At 40.9% G+C, this 11,516-nt stretch overlaps 3 protein-coding genes across 3 annotated transcripts in view; 2 read left to right on the top strand and 1 right to left on the bottom strand.

Annotated features, from left to right (window-relative positions):
• The window catches only part of LOC107048433 (neurobeachin), a 600,659-nt gene that overhangs the window by 45,484 nt on the left and 543,659 nt on the right, over nucleotides 1–11,516 (bottom strand). The gene's annotated exons all lie outside the window — the stretch shown is intronic.
• On the top strand, nucleotides 3,439–5,096 carry LOC107048434 (protein mab-21). Its single transcript, XM_015271594.1, has one exon. It carries the CDS (start codon nucleotides 3,616–3,618, stop codon nucleotides 4,720–4,722), a length of 1,107 nt encoding a protein of 368 aa, XP_015127080.1. The 5' UTR covers nucleotides 3,439–3,615; the 3' UTR covers nucleotides 4,723–5,096.
• LOC107048435 (protein mab-21) lies at nucleotides 7,965–9,820 on the top strand. The gene has a single exon (XM_015271595.1). The coding sequence runs from the start codon at nucleotides 8,273–8,275 to the stop codon at nucleotides 9,368–9,370; it is 1,098 nt and encodes a 365-aa protein (XP_015127081.1). The 5' UTR covers nucleotides 7,965–8,272; the 3' UTR covers nucleotides 9,371–9,820.

The raw sequence follows: 11,516 nt of genomic DNA, 5'->3' as shown, positions 1-11,516 counted from the left end.
CAGGCCAATGTATATCTACAGCGTTATACACCTCATGAAGCGAAAATAAAGGGCACTTATTTTATTTCTTAACCGTTTTATCACAACACTAATTAATATTTCACTGAATTGATATTATGAAAAACATTAACCTGGGGTTTCAGTAAGGAGATATGTGAGAGAGGAGGCTAGAGGAGGCGACGGAATAAATCATCTGGTCACGTTGAGTCGATGTTCGTGGTTGCGGAGGGGGGACGAAGAGTACCGAAATCTTACGAATGCGCGATCGGGTCCTAGGATTCTGGTAGAGCACCGGAAAAATTTGCCAGTCAGTGTCATAATTTTTCTCGTATTTCTCGTAAAAATTCACTGTCGCTTCGATTTTACCGTGCTGCACAAGAATTTTTCCCCACATTTATCCGAAAAATGACTCGTGCAACAGTACTTTTTCCTACTCTTTGCGGTACATTTGGCCTGGAAAGACCATCTGAACCAACTTTACTGTGCGGGCACGGTAATTTTTCTCGTACATTTCTCTCCGTGTATACACGTATGAAAAAATCGTATAGGAACTTTCTATACAGATTGTGTATAAGAATTCTATAGGATTACCGTATATGATATTCGGATATTTCTATACGAATATTTTCTATACGAATTATTTCTATACATGAATATTTACATAAACTTTTGTTTTCATACAAACTATGTCTAAACGCTCCAAAGAAAAACGTAGAGAAATGTCGCAACTCCTAACGAAATGTTTCTATACATGAGGAAGTGGGTCGTATAGGATCAAATCTATAGAAATCGTATAGAAATAATTTGCATAAAAAATATCCGTATAGAAATATCCGAATATCATATACGAAAATCCTATAGAAATTCTATACGCAATCCGTATAGAAAATTTCTATACGATTTTTTCATACGTGTAACGGTTTTCATTTATATGTCACAGAAACGCCGATTACATTATATCCGATCGCTGGAATTTAATCCTTCTAAATAACTCGTGTCTCGGTACGATACTATATAGAGTCTACGCTTATTTTTAATGTTATTAAAAATGGTGCTCACTATCAAATCATAATTAATCATGAACGAACAACCATTTTTCACATCAATTGACCATTCAGTAACTATTACCGAATGGTTCATTTGGATGAACACGCCACCGCTCAACTGAATCGTTCGGTAACTATTAACGAATATTCAGTTCTTCTAATTCAACAGTGCCATTCGGTAGCAGTTACCGAATCTCGTTAACATCAACTGAATTCTTCTATCAGTGCAGATTACGGGATATTATTCCGGAATCCAGAATGTAACATACCTGATTCAAGAATACAAATATTCTTGATTGCAGAATATTATATACCACATTCTAGGATATTCTTTTTCCATTATTACTTCATTTTTTCCCAACGATCGACCACGTTGCGTGAGAAGAGCCAATCATTTCTTCACTGATAATTTCGATCATGTTAAAGATAACGGTGATGAAGTAGAATTGGAAGAAGTTAGGAAAATAAGAGTAAAAAATTGTTTTGTGATACCTTCCTCAAAAGTGCACTTTTCGAAACGGTTTCGTAGGCGTAAAGCGCTTGTTTTCCGCACGGCGTGCATAAAGTGCACAACCACAACCACGAAGTGGTTGTTTTTATGCACTTATCCACAAAAACAATCACTTTACCCCCACTACCGCTCCAAACCGTAAACTCGGCAGGGATCACAAAAAATAGGATGTGTTACAAGTGCGTGGGAAAAAGTGGATCTTTACGCATCAGTAACACAATATACTATTGTCATAAAAAATAGTGATAAAAAGTATTTTTCTTTAGAATGATATTTAAGGTTTTTACACCCTTCTTATCTCGCAAATACTATGTTTGAATTAATTTGATGTCTCTCTCCCTCATCACTCTTCCAACCTTCTCAATAAATTGGAAGAAAATAGATAAATCACCAAAAACGTCTTATGATTCCATGTTTTAATAAAATTAATGTCATACTGTAGCGCTGCCGTCATAAACGACTAGTGACTGAATAGTCCTTCGGTGTCTTGAATTGAGACAGCAAAAATGTCTTAAATTTGTTGACTAGCGTGTCAAGACATTATGAAAATGTTTTATCCATCAAACTCAAACTTCATTGCGCGAAAATTATTATTATGATGAGACAACAACCCTGAACCATGCTCCCAGGACCCTTCTTATCTCGCAAATACTACGTTTGAATTAATTTGATGTCTCTCTCCCTCATCACTCTGCCGACCTTCTCAATAAATTGGAAGAAAATAGATAAATCACCAAAAACGTCTAATGACTCCATGTCTTAATGAGATCAATATCATATCGTAGCGCTGCCGTCCTAAATAACTAGTGACTGAATAGTCCTTCCGTGTCTTAAATTGAGACAGCAAATAAGTCTTAAAATTGGTGACTAGTATGTCAAGACGTTATGAAAATGTCTTGTCCGTCAAACTTCTCGTTTTCACGAAAATTATCCAATAAAACACATATTAGTGTCTAGTATCTAAAATTGAGACGCCTTGAAAGCACTAGTTTTCCCATCGAGGATCAGATTGATCAGATAACGGCCCTGAACCCGATTAAAACACCAATTACCATTAATGCATGTTCCCTGGAGTGAGAAAATAATTCCAGGGACGAACGAATTAAGTCGAAACCCCGATGATGAAAGACGCATTTAGGGACAGAGAGCAGCAGCACTCGGGGGGTTGACGCAGAGTGTTTTGACCCCTCAGCAGAAATATGCGGCGGGGGTGATGTAGCCGGTGCTCATGAATCAAGTCGCATTAGAGGGCGGCACGGGGGTCGTTGGCTACCAATCTACCACTCCAACTTCTACTAGATTGGATTCCCGGGGCTTTATTCAATTATCCGTGAATGAGTGCTCTGTTTTGCTGGGTGGGCTTCACCCCACGACAGGTTTCACATATCTTCCTCTTTTTGTCGTCGTTGAATTTTTCATCACTGGCATTCGCTGAAGATGTTCCACGATGAAGACCATATAAAGTATCCTTTGATGAACCGACGGAATTAAAACAGCAAGTGTCTGACTGTCACCTGTCATCACGATCAAATCAATCATTCGTTAAGTCAATAAGAAACTCGAAGTGATTCTCATGTGAACGAATTTATTCAGCAGCATCACCCGGGCTGAGGCCCTCAGACTTTTCGTTTTTTAAACCGCTCGCCTGGATGTTGATTGTGGATTTTCTTATGGGTGTGAGGTTGCAACACCCATCGAGGCAGTGAAGGAGCAAGAGAGATAGTCAGACAAATGCGCGATGAGTCCCGCTGGGCGTGGCAGAATCGCGCAGACGCCACGTGACTATATCGCGAATGGAGGCGGGACTTGACTCTGGTGTCTTGCGCGTATTACCACCAGGAAAAGTGGACGACAGCTAATACCAGTGAACCTGGCCGGTACTCTGTCGTCGTGCGCTTCAAACCCGTAGTTTTTCGGCTGAAATCGGTCAAACACGAGATACAAATACGTCACAATTATCGTTGAGTTGATTTGGTGGTTGATAGAGTTGACAGCTCTGATGAGTTTGGAATTGGCAGCCCTGAACTGCTCCATTATCCAATGATGGCCAGATGAGACATGGAAGCCATGCTAGTGCCATCGGATTTCTCCGCCGTCCAGACGGACATGATTTATCAGATGAACAAGTACCACGGGGAGCGCGTCCAGATGAGGATGGCGCAGATACAGAAGACAACCCGTGAAGTCTGTAAAGTGGTGCAGGATGTACTGAAGGAGGTGGAAGTGCAGGAGCCAAGATTCATATCGTCGTTGACCGAGTGCAACGGAAGATACGAGGGACTTGAGGTGATATCACCTGGTGAATTCGAGGTGGTCTTGTATCTGAATCAGATGGGTGTTTTCAATTTCGTTGATGATGGTACCCTGCCGGGCTGCGCAGTGCTCAAGCTGAGCGACGGAAGGAAACGCTCAATGTCGCTCTGGGTGGAGTTTATCACTGCGTCTGGATACCTCAGTGCGCGAAAAATTCGGTCCAGATTCCAGACACTGGTGGCGCAAGCCTGTGACAAGTGTGCGTACAGGGACTGCGTCAAGATGATTGCTGATACGACGGAGGTGAAGCTGAGGATCAGGGAGAGATTCGTGGTGCAGATCACTCCGGCATTCAAGTGTTCCGGTGTCTGGCCAAGATCGGCGGCTTATTGGCCGGCATCCGGCGGCCCTTGGCCGCACTCGGGGTTGATAGCTGAAGTCAAAACTGAGGGGTTCGATCTGCTGTCGAAAGAGTGCTTGGCGCTGCAGGGAAAACAGTCGGCGATGGAAGGCGACGCCTGGGTGCTGAACTTCAAGGAAGCTGAGATTAGACTGCTGCAGGGCGGCTGCCGCAAGCGCTGCCTAAGCATGCTGAAGACTCTACGCGATCGCCACCTGGATCTACCTGGCAACCCCATCACCAGCTATCACATGAAGACTCTTCTGCTGTACGAGTGCGAAAAGCATCCGCTGGAGACCGAGTGGGACGCCAGTTGTCTTGCCAATCGGATAATCGGCATTTTCCTACAACTCATATCCTGTCTACAATGTCGCAGGTGTCCTCACTACTTCCTGCCGAATCTCGATCTCTTCAAGGGAAAGTCGCCCAACGGTTTGGAAACAGCAGCCAAACAAGTCTGGAGGCTGACACGGGAATTGCTCACCAACAGCCGTGCACTCGAGAAACTCTAGCCAATAATCTGACGTATTGTGTCCAAGCAACGTTTATCGTCACTAATAAGTACTACGCTTGCTCATTCACCAAGAGCTTTTCCGGTTTTTATTGTCTGATTGAGTTGAGTTTGATTGTGCAATGATTGGGAATGAATCTGTGACTGATAAATTTAATCCGAACAGTCACTCGAGGCTAAGTTTATTGTGATTTGTTACTGCAATTTAATCTTGTCAATAACTATTATGAACTTCATACGGAAATTATATTTCTATCGTTGTTGAATGTAAATAGGCTCCACTGATGTAAAATTTATTTGAAGTATTTATTTTATATTTGAAACTGTTTCCTGCTTCACGTATGTAAGATGTAAATAAACATTATATCGACTGTCTATTGCTCGCAAGTTTGTAAACCCATCCAATTTCTTCGCGAATCACTTGGTGATAATTCACCAGACGTTAATTTAATCCGAGATATTCATCGATCGCATCATTCTGATAACGTCGATAAATTCATACACAGTATATTCAAATTGTTCGTTGAATTGGCTATAAAAACGTGGGTTTATGGTACGTGAAACACGATAGTTCCTTCGCGGTGAGCTACAATACTGAGGAGAGCTGTAATTAAAATGAATAAACTATTTCTTTATGTCGCTGGTTATCTACGTGCTGGACTTTAAACGAGCGCTGGAAAAAGAACAGGTATGTATACGGATGTCATTCGCTACTGGATATCATCATCTAACGCGCTAAATAACTCGCTTAGTTATCTAGCCTTATCAAGGTAGTGTTTATTTATGGTACACGATAAGGTAGCTATTACGGTTGGTTCACACTCTCGATGAGAGGCTTTCAACGCTGCCAGACAGTGGAACTAAGGAGATTAGGAGATGAGTCGGGGCATCGAATTTCGGGGATTGAATTGAATTAATGCAGAAAAATTACTGTCGCTGGGTGACGTGTTAGTTGAGGCTGTGGGACTGACGGTAACTCGATGATCTCTGCTGTTACATGACGAAATTGTGAGCAAATTGGCATTTTATTGTCACATTTTATAGTGGTAACAGCAAATTGTGCACAATTTGCTGTTACCACTGTGAAATGTGACAATAACATCGGAGATAACACTGGTTTTGTGATAAACTGTAAGTGGATTGTCGAATATCTATGTCAATCACGAAAACAATTATTTGGTGAATTTCAATAACTAGTCGTCGAAATTCACCAAATAATTACATTAATAACTACATTAATGTTTACAATAAACATTAAAGAAGGAGATTTATATATCGTTCCACATTTTTGTGACGTCATAGGAAAATGAGTGGATGGGATTTGGATGAGGTAGGAGGGGAACCTGGATTATTCTCAATATGAATAATCAGAAAATTTTCACTGAAAAAAATGGATAGGCCGGACCGGGATTTGAACCCGGGACCTTCCGACTATGCATCGGGTACTCCCCCAACTGACTCTCCCAACTGTTGTGAATTTCAACAACTAGTTGTTGAATACAACAAGTAGGTGAAATGAGAATAGAAAAATTCAATAACTTATGAGAATGCAATAAATTAAGTCGTGTAGAATTTTTTCCGAAAATCCATAGAGATTAACTTTTGGGTGGTATTGTCTTGGGATATACCTTAAATTGAGAACTTCAGAAGGATAAAAGAAGATTTGCAAGTCTCAATTTGAAAATCTCAATTTTATCCATCTGAAAGTCTTAACTTGAGACTTTCAAATCTCAACTTAAGAGTTTCGACAGTTTCAACTCATGGTATATCCCTAGAAAACTGTTTTTTCTCCCGATTGTCCCTACGTTTTTCACAGATAATTTCTATAATATTTCCTAGCTATTGAAAAAAATTTTAACTAGCTATACTACACAGTTCAGAAAATAATAAATAATGAAATGCGGGCTTTTAGTACACGAGGTATAAGTCCTATGGGCGGGTTATGAGTCCCCCGAACTCAATTTTCCCATCTTATGAGAAAGCGATTCTTCCGATGTTCTTCAAAAACGAATCCGTAGTAGATTGATAAATTCCGAATACGGTGAATTTTCGTAAAATTTTATAAGACATAGTTTCTGCGATAATCAACTCGAAAAAATGGAAATTTCGTGAAATCATTTATTATTTGATTCAAACAATTAATTCACAAATGATTTATTATTTGATTGAAACAGCTATTGTTGCCTTCATCAATACCATATGAGGATAGAAAAACTCAATACCTTACGAGAATGCAATAAATTAAGTCATTTAGAATTTTCTCCGGAAATCTATACGCACTGTTGGAAATTTTTTAAAATTTTGTTGAAGATATTATAGTAAAACTTATGACAGTGACATAGAAAAATGTTCATGAAATTTCAAGTTTCAAGAAGAATTCACAGAAATTCATGAGTTTTCAGTGGGAGTGACATGGCAATTTTACAAATCGATTAAATTTTCCGTAAAACATGAATAATCAGAACCAAAATGACATGAATTTTCAATTTTCCCTGAATTTCCCTGATTTTTCTGAATTTTCAAGTATTTCAGTGATTTCCAGATCATTTGAACAGAAAATCAATGGAATATTAGATTTGTCAATGACTAGATTGTCTAAAATTTCAGTGGAACTTGAACACGATAAAAATTTTATCACAGACGAAAAATTTTAACAGTGAGGACTAACTTTTGGGTCGTATTGTCTTGGGATATACCTTAATGTCCCTGAAAATGACTAATCGTTTGTGCTCGCAATTTCAATTTTCCTGACAATCCCCAGTAATTTTTCTTCAGTTTTCCCCGTGCCCTTTCACCACAAGATCAAACTTCGCGTAACTTCGACCACCTCCAGCAAAGCCCATCGCCGTCGACTTTTTCCCCATCTCAGGAATCCCCAGACTTCACCTCCCTCCGCCATGCCGAAAAATGTGGAAATAAATAAGAGTACAACTCGCTTTCTCGCCCCTCGATAGATAAAAAAAAATACCCGAGTCCCGCTGCATAATTCATGTAAGGGCTCCCGGCCTGTGGTATTCACTGTCGGGACAGGGTTAGTCGTGTGAGAAAGGTAGACTCCCCGGTTCGGATCGATCAGCAGTGATGGGCGGCGCATGTCTGCCGAAAGCCACTACCAGGATTGGCTGCAAAACCCAGCACGGAGGCGTGGCCTTCACGAGAGGCTGTCGCGCCTCACCTGGTAGACTTCCACCGAGGGTGGGTGGCACGAAGGTGGACCAGCACAGTCTTCAATCTACTCTCTTCCTGACGCATCGCTCGTGTCTCTGCTGCGCCGCGGCAGTGATCGCGGAGTCAACGCTCTACACGAGAATCCCACCAGAGACATCTCGGGTTTGAAATATCTATTTGCGGATGACTACCAATTGGCGCGAAGAGAAGTGACTAAAAAACTTGAATTACAAAACTGACGCCGTCGGCAGTTTTTTGCCGATCGGCAAGCTTCTGAAGCCCGCGAGCAGCCGTTGTTTTTTCATCACCGCAAGTTTGTCGCGAGGATGCGGTGATTGGGATTAAAAGTTGGGCCGTGCCCTCAGCCCGAGGGCGACGTCAAGATGCTGGTGCCACCGGATATGCTGGCATCCCACTCAAAAATGGTGTATCAAATAAACAAGTACTTCGGTGAACGCGTGATGTCGCGCAAGACCCAGGTAGCCAAGACCATTCAGGAAGTGTGCCGAGTCGTTCAGGACGTCCTGAAGGAAGTTGAAGTGCAGGAGCCGCGGTTCATCTCATCGCTGACGGACTACAACGGCCGCTTCGATGGCCTCGACGTCATATCGCCGACGGAGTTTGAAATAGTCATCTACCTGAACCAAATGGGTGTTTTAAATTTTGTGGACGACGGCACTCTGCCGGGCTGCGCTGTGCTGAAGCTCAGCGACGGCAGAAAACGCTCGATGTCACTGTGGGTGGAATTTATAACGGCGTCTGGTTACTTGAGTGCTAGAAAAATACGATCGAGGTTTCAAACACTCGTGGCACAGGCGTGTGATAAGTGCGCTTATCGTGACTCTGTTAAGATGATTGCTGATACGACTGAAGTTAAGTTGAGAATACGCGAGAGATATGTTGTGCAAATAACGCCGGCTTTCAAGTGCGCCGGTCTGTGGCCAAGATCGGCATCGCACTGGCCGATTCCCCAAATTCCGTGGCCCCATCCGAACATCGTCGCCGAGGTGAAGGCCGAGGGCTTTGACATGCTGTCGAAGGAGTGCATCGGACTCCAGGGCAAGCAGTCCGCGATGGAGGGCGACGCTTGGGCACTGTCGTTCATCGATGCCGAGAACAGATTGCTTCAGGGGGCTAGTCGGAGACGGTGTCTGAGTATGTTGAAGACCCTTCGCGATCGCCATCTCGATTTACCCGGCAATCCTGTCACGAGTTATCACATGAAGACTCTTTTGCTGTACGAATGTGAGAAGCATCCTCATGAGCTCGAGTGGGACGAGAGCTGTCTTGGTGATCGAATCAATGGCATCTTTCTGCAGTTGATCTCCTGCCTTCAGTGTCGACGGTGTCCTCACTATTTCCTGCCAAATTTGGATCTGTTCAAGGGCAAATCACCCAGTGGACTTGAAAACGCTGCCAAGCAGGTCTGGCGGCTCACCCGCGAACTGCTGACCAACACGCGGGCCCTGGAGAAACTGTAGTGATTGGTGGTCCAAATATCCTCTTGGGGACGTCTCAGTGTGCTTTTGGTTTATCAGTCGAATATTGGTTGAATGCATCATTGTGTAGATGTATTCAACGTACCGGTGTCATTGTGTGATTGTGCGACTCAAAGAACTCTCGAGTCTGTGCCATATATTGAAGAAAGCATTATCGACGAGCTGTATGAGAAAAATTGTTGGTACTCTCTGTTGTTATTTTAGTCGAGTTGCCTTGTGATTGTATTCAAATGAACTCCATGTAGCAGGCTCACTTTTTTATTCAATTGTTTGTGGTTTTTTATTATCAGAGGGGAAACGGCGGCTTGTCGACTATTTAAATGAATTCGACGAAGGAAAAGAATTTGAAAACACACTTATTTCATGTATAACATTATCTCCTGCCGGCTTTTGTATATACACCTACGAAGATATTTATTGAACTGTAACTGCAGATAAAGAAAATATAGTGATATTTATATGGAATATTATGGCCAATGAGTTTGATTCTTTGTTCTGTCAGTGTCGCACGAGTGATTATTATTTATCCCGTTTTTATTTGTTCCTCGAGTCATGTAAACTCTGCACTATATTTTGTGGATGATAATTTTTTTGAAAAACCCCGGGGCTCGTAAATTCTTGGCCGCTTACGCGCATCGTGGCGATCGTTAAACACTCGCCCTCTCGCATATTGCACCCTGAAGAGAGCACATGTTTTTTTGGTTTGAAACACCGGAGGAGTTTAGGCCTCGTAAATTTAACAATCTGTCTGTCGAGTTTTTTGTTACCTTCCAGCGTCATTCGACGTTCGCCGGGGTACGTTTGTGGATTATTAGGGTGTTGGACATTTTGGGAAATTTTAATGATTGTTGCGGTTGATTTTTCAATTTTGGGAATTTGAAATTTGAGGAAAGTTGAGTTTTCTTTCTGGCCGATTGTTGGGATTTCAATGACAGGTTTGATTTTTTAAATGAATTGGGAGAATTGAGTATTGGATTCAGAGGTAGCCCCGTTGTTTTATGATGACTAGACTGAGGGGATTCGCGAATATGTGTTTTATTTAGTGTGTTTTAGCCCATCTTTCCCATCTAGGGTAAATGAAACCTAGTTTAGAGTACGTTTGTAGATTATTAGGGTGTTGGAAATTTTGTGAAATTTTTATGAGAATTGCCGTTGATTTTTCAATTTTGGGAATTTGAAATTTGAGGAAAGTTGAGTTTTCTTTCTGGGCGATTGTTGGGATTTCAATGACAGATTTGATTTTTTAAATGAACTGGGAGAATTGAGCATTGAATTCAGAGGTAACCATTGTTTTATGATGACTAGACTGAGGTGATAGGCGAATATGTGTTTTATTTAGTCTGTTTTATCTCATCTTTCTCATCTAGGGTAAATGAACCCTATTTTAGAGTTCGTTTGTTGATTATTAGGATGGTGGAAATTTTGTGAAATTTTAATGATAGTTGCGGTAGATTTTTCAATATTGCGAATTTGAAATTTGAGGAAAATGAAGTTCTCGTTTTAGGGAATTATTGATATTTAAAATGCAGCTTTGAATTTTTCTGTGCAACTTTTATTTAGTGTATTTTGCCGCTCCTTTTCCATCTAGAAAATGAGACAATCTCATTGATATTTTAGAGTTGATATACCCTGTTAAAATTTTTTGCCGTTGATTTTTGAATGTTGTGAATTTGAAATTGAATGAAATTGAAGGGCTTATTTTAGGCGATTGCTGATATTTCAACAACAACTTTGATTTTTCAAACAAATTGTGAAAATTCAGTATTAAATGCAATTGAATGATCGATAGATTTAGTACGATAGATTCAGACTTCAGTACGGCATTTTCGTTGTCAGAAAGTGTTGAGAAATTTATACTGAAATTTTTGGGACATTTTTTGGACGTTTTTATCGCAGCTAATTAGTGGCATTAAGGCCTGAAATTCAGACGTAACCCTGTTTTTTTATGATGGCTACACTGAGTTTATTTTTGAATATGTGTCACTTTTATTTAGTGTATTTTACCCCTTCTTTTTTATCTAGGGAATGGGATAATCCTATTTTAGAGTTAATATACAGTTTTGTAAATTTTTTGCAGTTGCAGTTTGCATTATTCAATGTTGTGAATTTGAAATTTGAAGAAATGTAA

The sequence above is a fragment of the Diachasma alloeum genome, unplaced genomic scaffold, assembly GCF_001412515.2.
Source record: "Diachasma alloeum isolate Michigan unplaced genomic scaffold, Dall2.0 Dall_scaffold_00192, whole genome shotgun sequence".
Classification (NCBI taxonomy): domain Eukaryota; kingdom Metazoa; phylum Arthropoda; class Insecta; order Hymenoptera; family Braconidae; genus Diachasma; species Diachasma alloeum.
Note: the sequence above shows the minus strand (reverse complement) of the source record. Positions and strands in the feature narration are given on the sequence as shown.